This window comes from Chelonoidis abingdonii, chromosome 20 (genome assembly GCF_003597395.2).
Source record: "Chelonoidis abingdonii isolate Lonesome George chromosome 20, CheloAbing_2.0, whole genome shotgun sequence".
NCBI classification, from domain to species: domain Eukaryota; kingdom Metazoa; phylum Chordata; order Testudines; family Testudinidae; genus Chelonoidis; species Chelonoidis abingdonii.
Window position 1 is genome coordinate 13105275 of NC_133788.1, and position 23466 is coordinate 13128740.

The 23466-nt window shown below is 42.9% G+C and overlaps 2 protein-coding genes across 5 annotated transcripts in view; one reads left to right on the forward strand and one right to left on the reverse strand.

Moving 5' to 3' along the window:
* The window catches only part of PITPNM3 (PITPNM family member 3), a 344601-nt gene extending 342832 nt beyond the window's left edge, over positions 1-1769 (forward strand). For all 3 annotated transcript variants that reach the window (XM_075074008.1, XM_075074009.1, XM_075074010.1), the window contains 2 exons: positions 485-613; positions 1449-1769. In XM_075074008.1, coding sequence (XP_074930109.1) covers positions 485-613; positions 1449-1757 — 438 coding nt within the window. In that variant the 3' untranslated portion in view covers positions 1758-1769. The remainder of the gene's footprint in view (positions 1-484; positions 614-1448) is intronic.
* Positions 1770-8718: 6949 nt separating this feature from the next.
* PIMREG (PICALM interacting mitotic regulator) lies at positions 8719-22160 on the reverse strand. 2 transcript variants are annotated; one of them, XM_032779462.2, is made up of 6 exons: positions 21871-22160; positions 17734-18070; positions 14790-15145; positions 13831-13926; positions 12056-12102; positions 8719-10557 (listed from the first exon to the last, which is right to left on the reverse strand). In XM_032779462.2, the coding sequence occupies exons 2-5, from the start codon at positions 18019-18021 to the stop codon at positions 12072-12074; spliced, it is 771 nt and encodes a 256-aa protein (XP_032635353.1). In that variant the 5' UTR covers positions 18022-18070; positions 21871-22160; the 3' UTR covers positions 8719-10557; positions 12056-12071. The 2 variants fall into 2 exon arrangements, with proteins under 2 accessions (XP_032635353.1, XP_074930015.1); XM_075073914.1 differs by lacking the exons at positions 12056-12102; positions 21871-22160 and having other exon boundaries at positions 10321-10557; positions 17734-18032.
* Positions 22161-23466: the final 1306 nt, after the last annotated feature.

The following is a 23466-nucleotide window of genomic DNA, read 5'->3' on the forward strand; positions in this document are numbered from 1 at the left end:
TATGTTGCTTTTGAGAACCTGGTCAGTCATGTTTATGGTTTGGATTCATATCCAATGGGAAAATGTGGCTCATTTTCACTCCTATAAATTGTGGATGTTTAGCACCTCTGAAGATCAAACTTCCCAAGTATCCCTTGCTCATATGGACCTTTCAAATGGAAACATTTTTATTGCAATTTTGGTTCAGTGTCTAGAAATAAAGGAGAAATATTCTAAAAGGCCTGTGGGAGTTAAGCACCCAACTCCTATTGGCTTTCACACTAATCCCAGCAATTACTTAAAAACACATTCAGTCATCTTGCCACTTTTACTGGTAAGACACCATTGTTAAAAAAAAAAAAAAAATCAGACAAGTTTATAAATTTGGGTCAATAACATCAGTTTATCTAGAGCTTCATCACAAAGAAAATGCCTGCTGTAAGATTTGTGAGTCAGCCATTCAGAGCACGTGCAATTAAAAGAATATTTGCCTTGGTTCTTTCAGTGCTACATCAAAATTTGTGCTGCATATGGCTCAATGAAGGATATTTCCGTGTACAATGTTTTGGGTCTGTCGCCTTCCCAGATCTACATAGTTGGACGTCCAACAAAGAAATACCAGACTCAATGTCAGGTATGTAATTCTTGCTACAGAGTCAGTGTCTTTTGGGACGTGCACAGGAGATGAAGAGTGAAGATAAATCTTGAGTGTGGCCAGCGCAGCATAGGTCTTAAAGAGGGCATTTTCATGCAAGAATGAACAGCAAAGAATAGGGCAAAAGGTTTTTAGCCTCTGAGGAGTGCAGGTTGCTTGACAGCTGCACATACAATGTATGGCTGAATGGAAGGAACAAGTTAAGATGCACAGCTATGTCGTCTTAAATATTAGCATCTTCTAGCCAGAGTGGTCCAAAATTAGACATCCGTGTGTTTTGATCAGGAGTATAGTCACTCTGAAGGAGGGGAAGGGGTCTTAGCTCTAGAGGAGTGGAAAATTAGACCTTTCTTTTTATCCTTACTCTGATTTTCATGCAACTCTGCTGCTGAGCCAAAATGGGTAACAGTCTTTCCCCATGAGGTCTTCTGCGTTAGTATGAAAGACAGATCCCAGAGAGGCGCAAGATCCCGCCCTCATTACAGTACAGTCCTACAACCAAAGTATGAGAAGATAAGTTCAAGTGGTAGAAAAGCCATTTTGTCCCCTCCATCTCAAGAGTCTGGCCTCTCATGCCCTTGACTTAACTAGTCACCTGGAAGTTGGAAACTCCAGAAAGAAGGAACCACATAGCTGTGCCTAGTCAATACGCAACGCCTGTGCATTAGCTGGCATGAGAGCAGTGCATGCTGAATGCTTCACCACCACCCAAGAGCTGTGTTTGCTGGGGGTCTGTCAGATTGCTCATTGATATGATGTCTACTCAGGTGGATCATTAATGCAGTGTTTTTCCTCTTTCCTTCCTCCACTCCAGTTCCTCAGTGAAGGTTACGCAGCGCACTTAGCCTTGCTGGAATTCAGTCTCCATTCACGGCCCAAGAAGAACAACTCCCGGATGATCTTGAGGAAAGGAAGCTTTGGCCTGCACTCCCAGCCTGAGTTTCTGCGGAAACGGACTCACCTTCGCAGGACTATGTCTGTGCAGCAGCCTGACCCACCTTCGTCAAACCCCAAACCAGAGCGTGCCCAGAGCCAGCCTGAATCAGACAAAGATCACGACAGGCTCCTGCCCCCTATAGCCTGGGTTCGAGGTGGAGTCCATAAATTTGAGTCTGCGCCTTAGGAAGCATTGAGGTGTAAGCTGTAGGCATGGGGTAGGACACATAACCAGAGGCTTCCTTGCTCTGGAATCTGCCTTCTCAACCCAAGTAGGGAACTTTGATTGTTCCTCTTAACATACCTATTATAAAACTTTAAATCCAGATCTAAAACTATCGCAAGTGCTTAACATCAAAACTGCAAAATAGGTCTTATTGTACATTTTATAATGTGTCTTGTAAAAAAAATTCTAAGAGAAAAGCTGTAACAGATTGATTTTACTCAAGGGAAGATGCTTGACATCAGCTAATTAGTAGCACCTTAAAAAAAAAAAAGCATAAGCAGGTAAAATGAGTGAAAGAGAAGGGTTACATTTTAAAACCCTAATGGTTGTATCAGTTGCTGCTATACTCCTGAGAAAGTGTTTACACAGAAGGGAAGTGCAGGTGGAGTGGAATGTGGAAGGCAAACTCTTTGGGTGCCTTAAACCCAAGAAAATTTCCTTTGGCTTGCGGTGTTGATGAATGTGCATCAGCTCAAGTTCTGATCCATACATCTTATAAGTGAGGTAGCTAGACTTAAAATACACCCTAGAGAAATCTACTTTTGAACCAAATCATAAACACTTGATGTTTAAAAAAAGAAAATGTCTCTGCAGTCTGAAGCACTGATAGTGTTGCTATATACAAAAATCACATTTTTCTTGGAGCTTGTTGACTGTACAAATGTTTGAATTCCTTCAAGCAACCAGATGGGTTTGACCCTTTAGATATAAGACATGGATCCTACACAGGTAAGCTAAAGAAATCCCTCTTTTGTAGTGTCTCCAGAATTTTACAATGGATGAAAATGAGTGATAAAATCATAACCGGTTTTACATTGGTAATTTCCCCCTTAGCATATTGTTTTTTAAACAGCAGTGACATGAAAGTGTAGGGCAGTTTCTGTTAAAACAATCTTACTGTATTTAAAATACTCACATTTAAGCTTCATAGAAACTAGATGCTATAAAACTGCAGCTGCCAGTTAAAAGTACTAATTTTCTAGTTATCGAAAAATTCCATTTAGATGCTCTCAACTCAGTTAGAAGGATCTACTGGAGGCAACTGTGTGGGAATCTCCCTAAATGTTCACATTTCAGAGGTAAATTGTGTAGTTGTTTTAAGATAGAAGCAAAAAGCCAGATCCTGCAAATTCTTACTCAGTGATAACTCCTACTGAGTTGAATTCAGTGGAAAAACTAAAACTTGGTTGTAAGTGCTCAGGAATACCACCTCTTACAGGATTAAACACTGGTTTATGAGCCTGGGAGAGTTTAACTAAAGCTGCCTATTTTTCAAGTCTTCTCCATCTTGAATGCAGGCTCAAATGAGCCTATTGGTTACTGAGATATAGTATGTACAAGGAATGCTGTGGGGAGACGACAATGAGGCAGTAGAGGGAAAACATGAACCTGCATTATTTGAAGACCCCAGAGAGCTATGAGAGGTTCCGAGGGGTGATTCCTACCCAAGAAAGTAGTAAATTAGCTTTACCTGTGCAGCACCTTAGGTCCAGTTCTGTATTTTATTCTGTGGGAGGAACGCCAAAGTTACCTGCTCTTTTGTATTACACTTCTAAGCAGTCCACATGCAAAAATTTTGCTTCACATTTCCTGAAAGATGGAGTAGCATTTCACAATAAAACTAATGTCTCTCTTACCCCAGTTAAATTAAACTGGAGTTTTGATGTTAAAATTAAGACAGATTGTTTTGCAAGCTCACGCTAGTTAGGATCGGGTACTTAAAGCTAACTGTTTTATTTATGTCCTTTGCTCAGTGTCTCCTTGGCGCCAGGTCATTTGGACATAAAAGCTAAATGTAAGATCTCCCAGAGCAACACTTAAAATAGTTTTTAGGTTTAAAATGTCTTTCTGTGTAATGTCACAAATCCTCTAACACACAGCACTTTAAATGGTTACGTGTTCTGTCTTTGCCCTCTGTGTCCCTCTCGTCCACCCTCTGCAACCAGACTGAAATCACACAGGCTGCAAAGCAGGGCAGAAACTAGCTCCCTGTGCTCCACTGACTACTAGTATTGGCATGCATGGCTCCATAGACTTTAGTGGAGTCATGACTGCTTCTCCCAGTGATGAATTTGGCTCTCCGTTGCTGCTCTAGGGGCAAGGAAAAGCATGTGATGAAGATGGGTGGTTGGTGCTCAATCTCTATCTGATGCCTCTCTTCTGACTAACAGGTACCAACAAAAAATGCCCTCAAAACATACAGTAAAAAGTTTGCTACGGTGATCTGCACCTGACCACTAATGGTTTATAGCTTCAGCAGATTGACTCCTTTATTGTCCTTAGAGCAGTTTCATTTGCTTGGGGCTATGGTGACTGGCCAGTTGTTTTAGGCTCTCTTCACTGCAAAACTTCTGAGATAGATACAGTATTTTTCAGCTTACCCCAAGTTTAACAGGCAGGGGAGCATACGACTTTTCAGATTTGTCTATTGAGTTCCTACCTGTAATTGGATGGGCAGATCTAAAGGTGACACTGACTGTTTAGCTCTAAATTACATTTTTTAAATCAGCTCTGTGTTACAGCATGTACCCTGCTGGTAATAATTGTGCCTGCTGTGCAATTCAAAGCTATTGTTGCTTTAGCTAATGTCTACCTCTATCAGCCACGAGGCTCCAAAACCACTTTGCCTATATATTTGTCTAAATTCTCCTATTATCTATATTTCTTTCCAGAATGAGATCCAGTTGGAACTGTGTCCATCATTAAGGGAAATGAGCCTGAAAATTATAAGTGTTTTTAACTTGAATTTTTCATTAATACCTGGGTCTCTTGACTAGAAGCCATTGTATGGGCTTCTCATAACAGTATAATAATTTAAGCAGTGAAATAAGTGCTAGTCTGTGTACATGATTAGAATGTCAGCATTTTAAATGTTATTACATACAGTATTAGATTGCAGCTGAGAATAATTAACTCCCTGACTTGGTTTCATGAGCTACGGGAACTCATGTGGCCTTAGTATAATTCCAATATTGCTTATTGCTCAGGGGTTGAATGCTTTACCCTCTGCTCACAATCCCACAACATATTCAAGTTAGAGGTTAATGTTTCATACCAGTTTCCAGCCTGTGTTCCAAAATTTCAGAGGATTTAAAGCATTTGGGTTTTTTCCTTGCTCTAGATTATTAGTCACTAAAATGGTGTCGTCATTTTAGTGGGGCTGAGAGTATCAGTATGGTAAGAAGAATGACATGAAATCTCTGAACTAGCTGGGCCTACAAACAAATTATTATGTAACTGGAAATTTGGGAACCCAGCTGTATATTAAAACGCGCATCTAACTTATGCTGTGTCCAGGTAGCTCTTTTATGGATGCTGTCCTAGGCCCAATTATGTTAAATTGTCAACCCCTGTTATCTCCTAAAAGATTTGCTTCTTGCCAAATTGTTTACATGCCATGATTCATAGGTGCAGACTTTCCTACTTCAAAGCCTGTTGAGTAAAGTGGAATTTCAAAATCAATTTAAGTCTTCATTCATTCAGTTTTGCTTAAACTTTCACCAAGGGGATTAGCAGTGCTTTTTAAAATTTTCATTAGCAGATTGATAAAAACAGAAAATGATACCCACACTCAAAATTATCTTGGTTGTGAATTAAGACATCAAAGGAAGTTTTGGGTGCTCGCAGAACACAGGTTTAGCGCACAATTTCTTTAGTGCCTCCTGACTGCTTGATATGGAAAAGCACAGTCTTCTGCCCAGGTGAACTGAGGGAGTAATCAGAAATGTAAAATGTACTGTAATATTTTAGTGAGGAGTCATAGCAGTTAAAGTTAAATGCACAAGGAAGGTAGGCTGTGATGAGAAACACTTATTTCTCTGCCATGTTTATGGACCCAGTTTTACTGTAAAAAAAAAAATCTGATTAACTAGCAGTGGTGGACTGTTATCTGAGCTATTGTGAAGAGACACCTTCAAAGCTGTGGTGTTTGTTGTGCATGTGTGTATATATTTACTGACTTCATAACAACCCTATGTGAAGTTTTGGTAAAGCTTTCACAGCAAATTTGTAACAAGTATGCATTTTTTTACAATAGCTATTTGGTCTATTTTGTTGTCCTGTTTTTTGGGGGGAAAAGTAGCATTGTAAAGAGTGCAGAATATTCCACAGACATGCATAGTAATGGTAATCCAAATTTTATGAGTATGTCACTAAAATGTTTAAGTACATGTTTGCCTACACTAGTGCTCTTGGAACAAAATCTTCTTGCTTGACCAAAGTTTTCTTGTTTATTCTGTGGCATGTTTTATATCTATTCAGCATACTATTTTGTTAGGTGTGAACTACACAGCATCTATTGTCCTTCTCTGTCACTGGGGTTCAAGAGTTAGCTGCTGTTTTGATATGGTTAGATGGGAAGAAAAGCATTAATCGTGTTCCATTCTCCACTATTTAGTACATCTAGCAGCCTTTATACTAGAGAGTTCAGACTTTAGAAGATGGTATTAGTGAACATAGAGGGCCCTCTCCTCTTATTTGCTACTGCTTTCAAAGTAGCTAGGGCATATTTCAGGAGTTATAGGGAGACAGAAAAAGCCATATGCTAAGAAAGCTTAAGTTGTTTCATATTAGCTAAGATGGTGACACTTCTGTTAAATTCTCATGCTCTTGTGGGGCACAGAAAGCATGTAAACAGCCGTTGTACCTGGTTCTATTGAACAGGATGCCCTGCTTCCACTCTGCAAAAGTTTTGTGCCTAAACAAATCCAGTTGTTTGCATATAATCTGGTTTTAAAAGCCAATAGCCAAGAGCACTTTCCCCTATAATTTTTCAAGTCTGAACGTAAAACAATTGGTAAAGAACAGCACTAAAAGGAAAAACATTTCCCCCCTACCACTATCCACACCACAAGAAAGTTAACTGACACTATGCATTAACACAATAGCAGCAAGTTGCTTTTAAACACATTTCTTTAATCCTACATTATTAATAGAAGTATCTCCTCTACCTCACTCTTTTTCCTATTTAAGGGACTGAAAACTCTGAATGTGGAGTCACAGAATTTCCAGCTGGTTATTCCCTTTGGGGAGTGGAGAAATTAGGCATTTCACCCCACCACCTAACGTGTCTGACCTCACTGTCCCTGGAAGCATAGCTGTTCCACAGGAGATTGGAGGGTGGGAGTGAGTTCTAACTACAGACTGGAGTGAGTATAAAAACACACTCATTTCCCAGGCGACACAGAGCAGCCGGTCATCCTGCTTGGAATGGAGCTCCCTGGGGGAGTTGAGTTGAAAACAACACAGCTGACACTCCCCTTTTTGGCTCAGATCCATGAAAAGGGGATGATGAGCTGGCCTGTAATTATTTTAAAATTTGATAGTATTCCCAAAAGCAGGCCCAGTTTTAAAGGAAGGGGTGGAAAAATGTGAGTTAGCCTCCCCTTACCCAGAAAAGCACCGGCTCTCTGACTAAGTAGAGGCAGGTTTATGTGTAAAATGGAACACTAAAGTTGTGGAAAACAGCAAGTTCTAAATATTGGAAGCTAGTTCTGGGTCTAGAAGGGTCAGGAACAGCAGTCTCATGGCAGAACCCCAACCCCAAAACATACTTATTTATGTGGGAAGACATAACTGAATCCCTGTGAGGAGACTTGAAATTGTACATGGTCTTTGAGTCTACAGTTTTACCAAGTGTATACTTTTAAATAGTGTCAGTGGGAAGGTTCTATCTATGGTGACAAATGTTTATATTTCCTATGGCTGCCTTGTAAAAATTTAAAAAACCTGTACAATAATGAATTTCTTAACATTATGAACTAAGGAGTAAGATTTTTACAACTGGTCTAGATTTTGATGTGAGCTGGTTTTTAAAAATCTTATAAAAAGCTAGTCAAATAAAAGCCTTCTTTGCCTTTAAGTGGACAGCGTTGTGGGTTTTTCTTTACATTGATGTGCGAAAGCTCCCCAAGAATTATGCTCCTGATCAACCTGTTCAGAATGGGTACAATTCCAAGACCTACCCAATGGCACAGTTAGTTTTGAGCAGCTGTATCTACCATGCATTTAGGGTATGGCTACACTTGGAGGTGTGCAGTGCTGGGAGTTACAACTGTCTTCATACAGCTGTGTAGGGACAGCACTGCATTGTGGGCAGCTATCCCAGTGTTCAAGTGGCTGCAACATGCTTTTCAGAAGAGGGGGGTGAGTGGGAAAGTGGATTTTTGGAGCTGTCAGCTCCCTGGCTTGCAAGTTCTAAGGACTGGAACATACATCACCAACCTGCAATCATTTTAAAAGTTTCAAGCCCACCCCTCTTATTCACTAAATGCAAATTATGCACTCCAAGCTCCAACATGGATTCCCCCCTCCCTGTGGCTTCTCTACTCGAGCAAACAGGAGCTGTGTTTGTTTTTTAGATAAGCAGCTCCGGGAAGCCCGGTCTTCCGGTTTGTTGTGAACAGGCATTCTGGGATACCCTGGAGGCCAATTACAGCACTTTTGGTGGCCACACATGCGGAGCAGCACTCCACTCATACCCCAAGCAGACCAGGTGTACAGCCAGTGCTGCAGCCAGGGAGTTGCAGCACTGGATGTGCCTTGCAGGTGTGGACAGTTACTAAGTTGCAGCACTGCAACTCTCCAGTGTAGCCATGGCCTCAGTCAAAATAGTGAACTTTAGGTCCTCACCTGCTGTAAGGCAGCATTGCCAGCTGAGCTTCAAGCAGAAAAAGGAGATGGGCAGGATCTTTCCAAAATGTGGTTCTTTGTCCCTTAGCTACACAAGCCAGGCAGTCCCCTTGATTTTAATTAAATTAGTCAAAACCTATAATAGGTAAAAATGCTTTGAGTGCACTGAGTAACAAATGGCAAGAATAAACATTTCTCCCCCTTACAAGATGAACAGTAACCAGGGGTTGAGGTTTTTCTTAAGGGGCAGTGGCAGGGAGTTTGAAAATAGCATTCAACAACAAGCCATCACTGTTATGAAAAGTCTTTTTTTTTTATAAAGGATCAGTACATACCAGTAAAACATGAAATAAAAGCTCTTCCCTGGCTTAACAATAAATCTTATCTACTTTTTAAAATCCAAATAGGAAGGAGTTCCAGCCCAGCATTACAAAGTTTTAAACAGTCTGGTTTGTCACCAGGCAAAAGAAGAGAGTTAATCTCAATTTAAATATAGATGGAGCAGCATTCAGGCATTGGTGCAGGATTGCTTACAAAAGTTTGGACTTCGATACTACTAGAATATTATGGGGAGAATGAAGCAGGGCGATATTGTAGCCATCTGAAATAGTGGCAACAGAATTCACACAAACAGCCATAAAGTTTAAAAATTCTAAATGTCAGTATTTTGTAGCTACACACTGACACAGATTGCTTTAAAAACAACAAATACCCCTTTGTTTACTTATTCTTTAGAAAAAAGCTACAGCTCAAGGAACAGCACTGGTGCGGAGTTCTAGAAGTTTATGGAAAACAGGACTCCTTTGTTTGTTGAAACATTAGAGAATTAATATTTTGCTAAACTAAGATTACCTCTATTATAGAGCCTGACATTTTTATATCAAAATAAGAATAAGTGTTTCTAATAATTTTATGCTAACATTAACTAGTGCCATTGCACAAAAACAAACATTATAATGTTACTTTAGTATATTAACTGTTAGTGTTTTCAGCTGTGTGTACATTTTCCAAGAGCAATATTTACCTCAGCTGTCTTATAGTAGTAGCATGAAAGACAAATGAAGCCCTAACAGTTAGCAGTTAAAAATGGAATAGATACATTAGACAGTCAGTCACACCCTGTGAACTTTAAGGGGGGAGGAAGGATCACACATTCTGACTTCAATCACCCAGGGCTTATCTACACAGGCACCTTCAGGAAGGCTAATCTGAATAAACCAAAGGCTTGAATTAGTTGAGCAATGTTAAATTCCTGCGTGGACACACTCATCCTGAATTAAAGTTGCCTTGATTCTATTTATCTTAATTTACATAGGCAGTAATTTCAGTGCCACTCTGGCGTAATGACAGAATTCCATGATTTTTTAGTTACCCCCACTGTCAACCACAGTACTGAAATCACAGCCAGACACCATTTTGTATACTATGGTTTTGGCACACAAGTGCTTCTGAAGGCTTTATGCTAAGTGACCTAAGGCCACGAAATCTCAATGAAATTCATGCACTTTGGGAAAGCATAGGCATTGGTGCTTTCTTAGTTTTCAAAGCTCTGTAGAAACTTAAGTCCTCAACATCTCATGAGGGAGGTATAGGAAGCAAGTATACCCAGTTACACAGATCAGGAGTCAAACACCAATGCTCTTGTCTTTCCTTAAAATCATTCAGTAGTAGTTAGCTCAGCCCTAAAGTTCAATACACTAGACCACACCTGTCTCATTTGAAAGTCCTGGTTAAGTGAGTTCAGTTCATTATTCCATTGCTGGGCAATACCACAGGGGTGGTCATGTGATACACTTTAATATAATCCCTGCGCCGCTGGCAGGAGAAATCCACAGAAGGAAAGACCTGAGCTGAACTGAAAAGGTAGTATTCTAAAAATGGTTAATGGCTTATTCAAAGCAGAGTCACTTAAATCCAAACAGACAGTACACCCCTCCAACTCCCATATATAGTTAATCCTTCATTTGCTCACACGTTAATACTGTTTAAGGCCATCTCAGTCCAAATGGCAACTGCATGCTGGAGCCTCCTCGCACGCTGTCTGAAAGCAGATTGGGAGAGTTTCCAAGACCGATGCGCGGATCGCAAGTTTTGTGCCATTAGATACTGATATTTGGATATTGCTTGTTCTCTGCAGAGAATAAAGGAGTGTAATTAATAAACAAACAGAGTAATGGGTAAAGTTAGTTGGTAGTTCAGTATACACAAGCTGCTGGAAAGTGGGCAGAAGTCAGTAAACAGTGTGCCTGGTATATTGAGCAGATTTTATGAAGGCCATTAAAAACATGACTGAAGTGAGAATTTGTTTATCTGTTGTGTGGTCAGCAATAGCAGCAGACAGATTAGGAAGAAAACATTAATAGGGATGGTCTAATTTTGCTTAAATGTTAAACATTATGTCTAACATAGCTTTTACATCAGTGCTTGTTTTGTGAAGGGTGATGGAAAGTTTTAAAAAAACAAAATAGCCATTGTCTTTAAGTTTATCTGCACAGGGCCTAATTGGAGGAAAAACTCCAGACTCCTACTCATGTCTAGTGGAGATCAGAAGGTAGCAACTCTAAGGTAGAAACTAACTAAGTATGGCATCCTCTTTCCAACATATTAAGTTGTAAAAGTCATGGGTTTTTCCAACAGAAATAGATGTTCAAAACCAGCAAGTGAAGGCATGTAAATATGCAGTAAAGTGAACTGAATTGCTAGTGTGTAAGCAGCATGCATTACCACTGGAAGTAACATGATCAACTTGTCATTTAGTGGTTACAGTCCCCCCCCCACTTTCTACCATGCGACACTACAGGCATTCATGCCCCAGCATGTTCTTGTTTGTTCCTAATTAAAACACCTGCAACAACTCACACTACCCCTTTCCCGTTAAATAAAAAAAATCTAGCACACACCCCTTCAACACAATGGTGCAAACATTTAAAGATGTCACAGTGCAGCTTCAAGTGAAGATAATGTAAGCATTTAACTTATTTTCTATGGGAATTCCTTAATGGGAAGGTTTGGAGAAGTGATGCTGAAGACATGTTCAGAAATTAACAGTGAAGAACTTTGCTTGTTCCAGAGCCACTTACATGCAATTGTGGTATTTAAACACCAGTGAGAAAGACGTCAACTGCTGCTATTGACGCAGCATTGTCTTAAAAGTTAGACATTAAGAATGGTAAAACACACACAATTAGGCAAGCCAGAGTAACACTTTTCTGACATGCTTTACATTGTTAGTGAGTAACCCGTGAGAACTGAAGAGACAAAACATTAGTACCAGATGTTTTCTGGTCTCGGGTGAGAAAAACAGCTATTTGCACAGAAGTCAAACTATTGTTTCAGTGGAAACCCACACAGGGCTCAGTGACCTATAATCCACCAGCTGAAGCTGGGTTTGATGGCTGCACCGCCTTACAACTGCAGCTAGGAGAGGCATGCACAGCACTAATGCCTTTGAGAAAGTCTGGGATTCTGTACATTAGTAAGGTTGTGGTTTTTTTTTGTTTTTTTTTTTTTAAGGTGCTTAATAAAGTTTTGTATGTACTTGTTCCCTTGAAAACAGCAGTTTTTCTCCATTCAGCCACATGCAAGTGAAGTAAGTATATTCAAAGCAAGCTTAAGAACAACAACTTTACCTGGTTGGTACTATCCTCAGTTACGAATGAGAGAAACTGTCATATCACTAACAGATGGGAGAATGAATATTAGGAATGAGGCTTTAGTGAACTTGAAATGGTTATGATCATTTAATTGACACATGGTTCTTTCAGGATTTTGGCCACTTGTGTCCACACCTGATCAGCTGAAAATGTGACCCATATGAAAAAAATGATTGAGGTAGAGAGAACTAGTTGGAATTGTGCAGGATTTCCACAAGTCTTTCTGAGGCAAGTTATCTGGAACAGTGGTTCTCAACCAGGAGGACACAAGCAGCTTTCAGGGGCTCCACCAAGAATGGCTGGCATTAGACTTGCTAGAGCCCAGGGCAGAAAGCCAGGGCCCCAAGCCCCACCACCCAGAGCTGAAGCCAAAGCCTGAGCAACTTAGCTTCGCAAGACTCCCTGAGGAATGGGGCCCAGGACAATTGCCCTGCTTGCTACCCCCTAAAACTGGCCCTGGCTTTTATATGCAGAAAACCGGCTATGGCACAGGTGGGCCATGGAGGTGTTTTTTTAGCATGGAGGGGAGGAGAGGACTCAAAGAAAGGTTGAGAACCCCTGATCTAGAAGATATGTAGTGCTAAGCTACATACAGATGCTTTTGTTATCTGCAAGACAGGGCCCTGTAGTCTAGATCTAGTCCCCTGATGATGCAGAATTTGAAACCAGATCCAAGTAGAATTAAGAGGCAAGATTTAGGCTTAATATGTTCAGTGTTCTTTAAGAACAACTTGAGAAAGTTTAGGAGATTACTGTGGCACCAAACTTTTTAATTTGAAAACTCTTACCACGCTGCTCTTTGAAGATGCTCATTCTAAATGAGGTAACTATTACAAAATCACAGCAATCTCCCACATTTCAAAAGCTTCTTAAGTTAGAATCACTGTGCAAGAACTTTAGTTCCCCTTACAAAAGAGAGGCTCCCACATCAAGATTTTTTTTTTTACTGGGTCTGGATAACAACAACTCTCTCATCTTGTTACTATTTTGATGATCCCTGTGAAACAAATTTGACCCTCAACACTTCAGGCCTTTCAACCTGAAATCTAGTTAATTTCAGAGTGAGTTAGGGGCAGGTGTAGTCACTGAAGCTGTTCCTAAGTCACTCTGCCACTTTTGAGTTATTTTCCTTTCTTGATAGGGTTTTTCTTTCCCACACTTGTGTGTAGAAGACCTTCAACTAGAAGGGAAGATTGTGATAATGACTATTACACACTATTGTCAAATGCACAAGCCAAACTAATTCTAGGTGTTACTTGGATCTGAATCAAGTTTTCAGGCAACATTCAAATAATCTTATTGAAATGAAAAAGTCAAGTGCCTCTACGATGAGATTCTAAAAAGCCTCTACTGGCCCCATTCTGGGCTATTAACCCACTTAGAACTGCTGCAAGGAGTTACCAGGCAAGATACAGTATCGGAGGCTGAGTGTGGTGCAGAGGATTCTGATTTTACAGCAAGCAGTATCTAATCAAGGAGAATGTTTGTTATAGGCTTCGGTGGAGCTGCAAGCCAGTCTGCAGATGTCTAACTATGCAGTGTCTTAAAGCAGAGAGGCTGCATTAACAGTTAAGGCATTTCTATTGCTCTCACTCATCTTGATTATGAGCTTCGAGGGATCATTTAATTTATATTTAGCAGTATCATTGACTCAGGATTGGAGATGTGAATCTTTAGTGATACCATCCTCTCCTGCCAGGCAGCATTAGAGAGGAGAAATAAACATCTCCCCCGATCGCAATACTGCTTACCTCTCCTCTCTCACAATGACATCATCGAAGACCTGAGAAAGACGTTTCAGCCGGCGAATTCCCAAAGAGACTGATTCTAACTCGCAGTCAAACTCTCTGAAGGAAGAAAGCAGCATGCAATTAGAGGATTCAGACATACATAACCTAGGTGATTTAGCCCAGCCCCCTACCACTGCTGAAGTATCTACAATATATACGCTAGTGCTCCTTCTGGTCAAATTTTAAGCCTCTAGCCACTGCCACAGCTCCCCATCCCAATGTTCAGCCTTAATCATGCCTTAACTCCATTCACCTCGCACCTAGAAAAGATGGTTTCAGAGCTAAGGCACTAGACTGGGATCCAGGAGGCATGCGTGGAACTCCCAACTCTGTCTTCACCTGATACCTTGGGCAAGGCACGATCTCTGCACTTCATGAAATACTTTTTCTCCCCACAACCCTTTCTTTGTCCACTCTCCATGGCAGGGGGCCATATTTCTGTTTGTACAGCACCTAGAGGCACAGGCATGGGCCAAGACCCTAGATACCACCACAATACAAATAAATAATTCTGGGAAATGCAGAGCAGAAGAAGATGAATCGATATCCAAGTGATATATCAAACAAACAGCATCAATGCAGAATTTAGAAGGTTAACATTTCTTTAACTCAAGCCAGACTGGAAATGGCATAATTACATGATGTAAACTTAATATCATCCTTCCATTGGATGCGAATGGTGCAAGAGACCTCACTGTTCCGTCATCATGCAAAATTAAGTTTCCATGACCTAGTTTTATGCCAAACACTTTCTCTGTAAATAGGTGCACATAACAACTTTATTACCTCCCTAACCATTATAACAGCACATTGTTTCAACGGGAAAGATTAGTAGTGTTCAGCTGCTGTGTGTCAGGTAGCCAGATACTCTAGTCACAATAATAAAACAGCAATAGGAATTACAAACGATTGCAGCTTGCCTCTTTCTGCTGGAAGGCATAGGTGATGAATATGGGCTCTTTAGAGCTGCTGCTCTCCTTGATCTCCGGAGAGGGACAGCTTCTTTTCCAAGCCAGTAAGAGAAACTCCTCCTTTCTTTCCCCACCAAGCTCTTTGCAGATCTGGATGAAAGGGAGGCTCTCCTGCTGGACATGGGGGTGCAAGTGAGACCAGACAATGGGGTGGTCATTGTGGCCAGCCTATTCTTCCGACTAGGAGTTCGAGGTGAGGTGCTTCTCTTCTTGGCAGAGCAAGCGATGCCACTTCTTCTTGCAGGGGCTTTAGCTGGAGAGATGACTAGAGACTGCGGGCGGTTTCGGCAGGACTTCTGTATTTTCTGCAAGGCAGACATATCTGGGATTACGAACTGCTGTCTACAGTGTGCCAGCTCAACAAAATCCCAGCACATGAATGACTGCTCTCAACCCCAGCTACAATTCTTAGAGCCAGGCTTAGATGCACACCTGCCATTTTTTGCTAAAGCAGTGGTCCCCAACATGGCGCCCGCTGGGGCATTTATGTGCCCCCACCTACTGCCCAGCAGGGAACCTGCTGGGGACAGAGAACTCAGGCTGTGGGTGCCGTGTTCTCTGTTCCCGACAGGTGCGGGGCTTGCCTAGTTCCCAGCAGGGGAAAGAAGCTGTGGCCCCACGCCTGCCAGGGATAGAGAACTCTGGGGCTGCAGGTGCTGGTGTTCTTGGTCCCCGGAAGGTGCAGGGCCCACCTAGTGCCCAGCAGAGAAGAGAATCTGGGGCCCCACGCCTGCCGGGGACAGAGTACTCCAGGGCTGCGGGCACCAGTGTTCTCTGTCCTCATGACTTTTCTCCAGCTTCATATATTATGTAATATTAAATATGGGGGTTTTTTGTATTATTTAACATACAAAATAAGCCTTGAAAAATTGTTGGTGGCTGCCACGCTCTTCTGAAAACACGAAAGTGCTACTGGTCACAAAAAGGTTGGGGACCACTGCGCTAAAGCCTCTTCCTTCTGATAGTGCTGAAATGGAGCAGTGTGCTTCGTTTGATCCGATAGTCTTTGGGATTGATCCTGCTGCCACAGGAGCCCTGGACAAAGTTCTCACTGATTTCATGTGGAGCAGGATCAGGCTCCTGCCTTTAGAACCTGTTAAAGATGCCTTTAAACTGAAGGCCTTTGTTTAGAGAAAGAAGAGCAGCACAAACAAGCTTCCCTTTGCTGCCCTGCTAACATACCTCAACCCGCAGGGCTCTCCCCTGGGCTTCAAGTCTACTTGCAAACTCTGAGTCATAGCAGGTCGTGCTAGCAGCATTTCCTAAAATAGCTTGTGCCACCTAGCACAAGCAGCATGAAAAATTCAGCAAAACTCCTCATTGGTACAACTCCGATATTGCTGGTCCCATGAGACAAGTGCTCAGGCCTATTCCGCAGCCTTTACATAAGCAAAAACTCCTTGCTGCCAGTGCTTGGCATTTCATCTGCAAAATAAGCTTAAAGTTAGCAGGAACCACTTAGTCCAAGTTCTTCCCGCTATGTGCGTGCCATTATAGAAACAATTCATAGTTAGCGAGCATACCAAGGTCATGCCATCTGTTTAACATATGGGGAGGCTAGCGTTTTGCTATTTCTAAAGCTATTCCCAGGATTTCCACTGCTTCTCTTTGCTTCGGTGACTTTAAAAGGGTGCAGAGACTATTTGCTGCAAGAGAGATGCTGGAGAAGTCTCCTCGATCTAGGTCACATGGATGTAAAGAACCGTGACTTTGCAGATCAAGGACTAAATTCCAGCAGGATCTTCAGGAATGCTATTTAATATTTTCCCTCCCCACTCCAAACTAGAGCTCTGAAACCTGACCTGAACCCAAAGGGACCCGACTACACGTGTCCAGCTCAGGTCAGAAAACCTCACACACTCAGGGTCAAGTCTGCCCGTAGGTAGCTGCACACCCCATTCCTGCTGACTGCTGCTGCCTCTCAGCACTGTGTGCTGCGGAGCCAAGTGCTGATGAGTTGCAGGGCCCTTCACTCTGAGCACAGAGTGCAATAAGGCCATGGCAGCTGGTAGGAGAGGGGCATGCAGCCACTGACCCAACAGGCCGGAGGAGCGTGAAGCCCCCCACCAGGCTGAGCTCCAAGGACAAGGCATTGAGGCACAGTCATGGCTGGGTCTGAAAACGACACGACACTTGGACTTGGGTCAGCAATTGGCTAATCGGTTTTAGATCAGGCTTTAAAAATTAGACCTCTTCTCCACATGCAGTCTAATTAAGGCTGTACACATTTTTAACAGCCCTGATCTTTAGGAATTTCCATAAGGTATGTCTTGTGAACCCAGTCAGTACATATTCAGACTATGTAAGTGGTGATATTCTATTGATTTCATAAAATATCAGGGTTGGAAGGGACCTCAGGAAGTCATCTAGTCCAACCCCCATCTTCTCCCCTGCCTCCAAATACAGTATAACTAAAGTCCCATATTTCTCTCACCCCGACCTCTTAAGTTTCCATAAAGCATGTTCCTTGAGAGCCCAGAAAAATCCATTAGTTTATCAGGTCTCCTTCAATTACTATTTTTAAAGTGTCTCTCTAGTGATGTCCCACGTAATGCACTCAGAGAGGGAAAGCGGTTTTATAGTTGCTGGAGATTTTGCTCAAAACAATATGACCAAGAGTTCTTTTTTTTTGTATATTCTTCCTACATGTCACTTTCCCTGGTTTGTGCAAAAAGCTAGTTTGTGCTGCTCTTCTTTCTCTATGGCAGCCAGCCAGCTATATATTATAAAGCATTTACTAGTTATAAAATACAGATACTATGTCCGGCAATAAAGCACTTTGCAATCTACGCTGAAGTGTGCTGTATAGAAGAGCTAGGTATTATTTGTCCTGAAACAGGACACCACACTATGAACAGAACTGCCATCCATAATACATTACAAGGGTCATTACCTGGGACACTGTTCCAAAGGCATTTTTTGCTGTTCTTGTGATAGCACGGAAGCTTTGTCGCTTCTCTTTCGCTTCCAGACTTTCCCAAGTTGGATTCTCACTGAGGTTCATCTCTACTTGCTTTAAGGGCATTCGCTTTCTCAGAGACATGCGGAGGGTATTGAGAGAGCTTGAAGAAGGCTTCTTTCTAAATTTGTCAGGCACTGGGCTCTCATTTTCAAAGTCAGCCAGTAGCTGGTGGCTCCTCCAGCCAATTGTAGCCCCGACACTTTGGAACACTGATGCCATCACTCTTTGCTTCTTGGAGTAGTCTTGGTTCAAAGGGGATCAGACAAAGCTGTGAAAAATAATGCACCAAATGAGAACACAGCCCCAACACAAATCAATCCAGATGATAAAAGATAAACATATTGCATAGCACATTCAACAGGTTGTTTGAAAAGCCCCATCCTCATTTCCCAAATCCCCTTCAAAACATGAGACCAGCAACAAGTACCAGGCTGAGCATATTTGATTGGTTTAACAGGAAACGCTGTGCATTTCTGTAACTACCCATGTTTTTTGAGGGAAAAAAAAAAAAAAAGACAAAGATGTAACAGAAACTTTTCCCCAGGTGTTCTGTACAAGACTGCAATTGAAGGAGGAAACTGGTTAAAGCTTGAGAGCCGATAGAAGTGATTCATTACTAGTCAAACAGTACTTTGGGCTTCTATTTCTGTTCAGTGAAGATTCCAGTCTTTTACACCACTCTGGTTTTACATTTCCCCCCCCAGGCCTGTTATCCCTCTACTTCCCATTGCCAGCTCCTCACTTCAGCCCCGGTGAATTTTAAGACCGAAGTTTACTATACAAGACTAAAGATATGAATACCCTGTAATGGCAAGAGTTTGTTATGTCTGTCATATTGAGATTATGTCCTAAATTTGGAACTTGGTTAATTAGATCACTCCCTTTGAGGTACCAGCTGAAGTCACAACTGCAGTAGAATGCACACACAATGGATAGGGAATGGTATTACCAGCAAAAGAGATCTGCTACAGGTTATAGTTAACAATCCATTCCTGATTTCTATACAGTAGCTTGTTCAAAATTATTTGGGAAATAATCTTTAAAATTACTTTCACTCTTGCTAATAAGCAAGCCACCCAGGGTGAATTAATGAACAGTGTCAATTCATAAGCACTGTTTAGAAAAGCCAGGTGATTGCATCCAAATGTGAGCCAAGAAAAAAACTGAACTAGCTTTCTCAACACCTCACTGCATATTAATAAAGGCACTGTAGTGTGTATGCATAATGATGTCTTAATACAGGAGTTCTCCAGTTTTTAAAACCGTGCCGCACATCTTAGTAAAGAGTGTCTTGCAGATACCTTCCCACCCATACACAACCTCCTGGACCCTCTCCCCTCCCCTCCAGCTAATATGCCCTCATCAACCGCAGCGCTTGGTTACGTGAAACAGGAATAGTAGAAAAGCATTTAATATATTTTTAGATTCTTTAAACGCAGTTTTGCACACGGGAATGACGACATACTAGCACGTGATCAATCAGCTCTCCCAAAACCTGTTTGATAACCCGTGCCTTACTTAGAGACCTCACTTCAGCAAGCCATTAAATCTTTGCTGAGAAATCGTGATAGACCAATTTATTGTGTGCATTCACACAGCGGAGCACCGCGCGAAGATGAGCGAAGTGCAGATCAAAGGGCCTCTCCTGTTATATTCTGATTCTCAAGAGTCATTGTCCAAGTGGGTATTGCATGTTGTGTTCTTTGCATAGTAGCTGGAGAGTAGGGCAAGTTCAGTTATAAAGTGTGTTCAGCTTCTAAAATGTGCAGTTTCTGGGTGTTAAAGACAATAATAGACAGTTTCAAGTCACTTTATAAAATTTAATATCGATTTTCCCTAACAGTAGCTTTATATACCTCTGTTAAGTTCTTAACCTACTCTTTTCCTGGATTCACACTTCTGAACCCAGTGCTGTCTAATACAGCTATGGCCCTCTGTATCAATCCTTCTGTTATTGTTCACTGAGCGTCTTGCAACAAACACCAGAAGTGTAGTGAACATAATCAGTGCATATGCCCATCTCTGACATCTTTTTACTGGGATTCTCCTATCCTATACCGTCCTGACTAGAGGAGAATTCCTTCCCAGCCCCACATCTGGAGATTGGTTAGATCCTGAGCATGTAAGCAAGAACCAGACAGCCAAGCACCTGAGAGAGAGAATGCTCGGTGGCACCTCAGAGCCTTGTCCAGTGTCCTATCTGCAGCTGTGGCCATCTCCAAGGCTTCAGAGGAATGAAATCAAAACCCACTATGTGGGGGGTGGGCAGGGTGGAGAAAGAGAGAATCCTATCCTGACTCCTGCAGGTGGCTGGCTGAAACCCTGATCCCAGAAACCCATCCTCAAGGAACTCCACGACTAACCCCTCTCCAGTCCAATTCACCTTTCACCAAAAGCTTATAGCTTTCTCCCCTTTAGCCAGTTCCTGATCCACCTTACAATTTTTTACTGATCTCCAATAGCAACTACCATAATTTAATTATTTCTCATGTGATACTGTGTCAAATGCGTTACTGAACTCCAAGTGTATTAAATCTACTGCACTTTCCTTATCTTAAAAAAAAAAAAAAATCTGCTATTTTCTCAAAGAAGGAAATCAGGTTAGTCTGGCATGATCCACCTCTAGTTAACCCACATTACAGTACACCATTTACAGCAGAGCCTCAGAATTACAAACACCAGAGTTACAAACTGACAGGCCAACCATTCACCTCACTTGGAACTGGAAGTTTGCAATCAGGGAGCAGCAGAGACAAAACAAAACAAAACAGCAGGAAATACTGTATTAAACTACTAAAAAAATTAAGGGAAAGTTTAAAAAAATTTGACAAGGTAAGGAAACTGTTTCTGTGCCGGTTTCTTTTAAATTAAGATGGTTAAAAGCAACATTTTTCTTTTGCACAGTAAAGTTTCAAAGCTGTATTAAGTCAATGTTCAGTTGTAAACTTATGAAATAACAACTATAATGTTTTGTTCAGAGTTACAAACATTTCAGAGTTATGAACAACCTCCATTCCTGAGGAGTTTTTAACTTTGAGGTTCGACAGGACCTCCATAAACTCCTTCACAATTTGTTCTAGACCAGTGGGTCTCAGACTTTTGTACTGGAGAACCCTTTCACATAGCGAGGCTGAGTGTGACCTCCCCTAATAAATATATAAAAAGGTGTTTTAAACACCCCTATAAATGCTGGAGGCAAAACAGGATTTGGGGTGGAGGCTGACAGCTTGCGACTCCCCATGTAATAACCTCGCAACCCCTTGAGGGGTCCCAACCCCCAGTTTGAGAACCCCTGTTTTAGACCCTTTGTGTGCGCACGTGCACACGCACACACCCCCAAAAGGCAGACAGGGCAAGTAATCTGTAATGAACTCAGATTACACCACCAATTCCTAGCTTTTACATAGCACTTTGATATCTACAGATAAAAGGCAGGTCTGCATCATTATTCCACATTTGACAGCTAGGGAAACTGAGGCACAGAGGGGGCCATCACCCACAGTCACCCAGAAGCAGGAACAGACCCCAGCTTAGGTGCTAGAACTACGGGTGCTGCTGCACCTCCTGGTTTGAAGTGGTTTCCATCATACACAGGGTTTACAGTTTGGGTCACTGGTTCTCAGCACTCCCCATACACACGTTGCTCTGGAGCCGAGCACTCCCGAGCCCCAGCCCAGTCTGCCCATTGGCAGAGTCACTCTTCTACCTGGCAGCAGGGCCGACGGCGGTGGGGCAGGACGGGGGGAGCCAGGGATGGGGATGCTGACAAAGGCAGGGGCAGCAAACAGCTCCCCAGCAAAACCACAGCAGCCAGGCCACAATGCAGAGGACCTGGCTGGGGCCCCGGGGGGCCGTGCCCCCACCTCGCCCTCGGCGTGACGCGCTGCAGCTGACGGCCACGGGCGAGGCTCCTGCTGCTGCCCAGCCCACCCCGGTCTTTGTTCCTGGAGGGTCCCGGGCTTGCAACACTGTAGCGGGTTCCGCTTCCTCCCCCTAGCCGCCGCCGCGGCTCCCCCTGGGCCGGAGCCCACCCAAGGCTGCCCCCCACCCGGCACCAGACTCACTCACCGCTCCCAGCCCGGCCCCGCTTGCACCAGCTCCCGCCCGCTTTATCTGCAATCGCCTTCGGGTTTAAATTGCGCGCTGTTTCCTTCCTCCTCTAGGATTGGCTCGCTCCTGCCTTCCCCCTCCCCCCGGGCTGCTCTCCCGTGCAATGGGGGGAACACCCCCCCCCGCGCTGGCCCACCCCCTCAAGAGGCGGGAGAACATATAATCCAGGCGATAGGCTGCAGCTGGGCGAGCTTGCAGCCGCAGAGCGGGGCTGGGATGCGGACACGCAGCCCTGGCTGTGTAGCAGTAGCTTACCCACCCCACCCCTGTCTGGAACCAGTCGGGGTGGGTTCGCATTTGCAAGCCCTGCAGTTTGAATTGCCAGAGGGGAAGAGAACAAGATAGGGCTGTTTTGTGCCACGATCATGGCCATGTCTTGGAAACTTCCTCCCCACTCACTGTCTAATACAGTGGGTCTCAAACTTTTATATGGGTGACCCCTTTCACACAACAAGCCTCTGTGTGTGACCACCCCTTATAAATTAAAAAAAAAAATTAACACCATTATAAATGCTGGAGGCTAAGTAGGGTTAGGGGTGGAGGCTGACAGCTCATGAGCCCCCATGTAATAACCTCCTGAGGGGTCCCAACCCCCAGTTTGAGAACCACTGGAAGGGCCAAGTCTTGCAAGTAAAAAGAGACAGGAAAACTTGTGTGTGAGAGAGAGAGAAAGAAACCCCCTCAGGTTTCCCATCCAGGCTGTTGGTATGGCTCCCTCACATTGGATCTTTGTAAGAGGCTTCTTGGGAGATTGTATACTATGGCAGAGTAGCATATTGCCTGCTTGCACCTGATCCAACTGAGTGGGGAATGCTATCTGTGCATCTCAAACAGCACTAGCTACTATTGATCCCATGTGCACCAGCTCTTGTCCAGCTCTGTAGCTCAGAACACTGCTTAACAGATGGATTCCCTGCTTCAACCATGCACTGTTACAGTCTGCCTTCTGCGCCTCATCTATTCAGAGCAGAACCAGAACACTTACATTTTCTATACATCTGTCCCTAGACCTCGGACTAGCAATTGGGCAGTGCTGGGGAAATAGACATACTTTGAATACAAGCTGGCATAAATACTCAGGTCCTAAATGCAGGGATCATGAAATCTCCTCCCCTCCCCCTGCCTTATAAAATCGGGGGATTATTAACACCAGTGTCCTACTGAAACTCCAGTTTAGCTTGTTATACAGTGCTTCATACCTGAACTCCCACTGCTCTTTCAATTAGGGAAGATGTTCTTTTCTTACCCTTAAAATGGAGCCAACCCACAGAATCGATATAAAACAAAAAGAAGCTGTCTCTTACCAGGATAGACTTTTCTCTAGAAGACCAGGCATAGCATTAACCAGCTTTCACGGAGCAGCTAAGTCCTTACTCAAGCTACAAACACTGCAACACTCATGACTAGACTACTAGGGAAAAAAGAGTTTCCTTCATAGCTTGCACAAGACCTCCTAATTAGTCCACCAGCTCCCCTCTCATTAGCCACCCTTCTACACCTGCAGAAGACTTGAACAGTGAATTAACTCTTTGCCTGCTGGACCCTCCTCACCCT

What these genes read in the sequence shown, in the direction of transcription:
- PIMREG (XM_075073914.1), bottom strand. Translation starts at nt 18,021, where the DNA reads ATGGCATCAGTGTTCCAAAGTGTCGGGGCTACAATTGGCTGGAGGAGC. An exon ending in CCTTTGGAACAGTGTCCCAG is followed by an intron (nt 15,146 to 17,733) that starts GTAATGACCCTT and finishes TCTGCCTTGCAG; the next exon opens with AAAATACAGAAGTCCTGCCG. An exon ending in GTCATTGTGAGAGAGGAGAG is followed by an intron (nt 10,558 to 13,830) that starts GTAAGCAGTATT and finishes TATTCTCTGCAG; the next exon opens with AGAACAAGCAATATCCAAAT.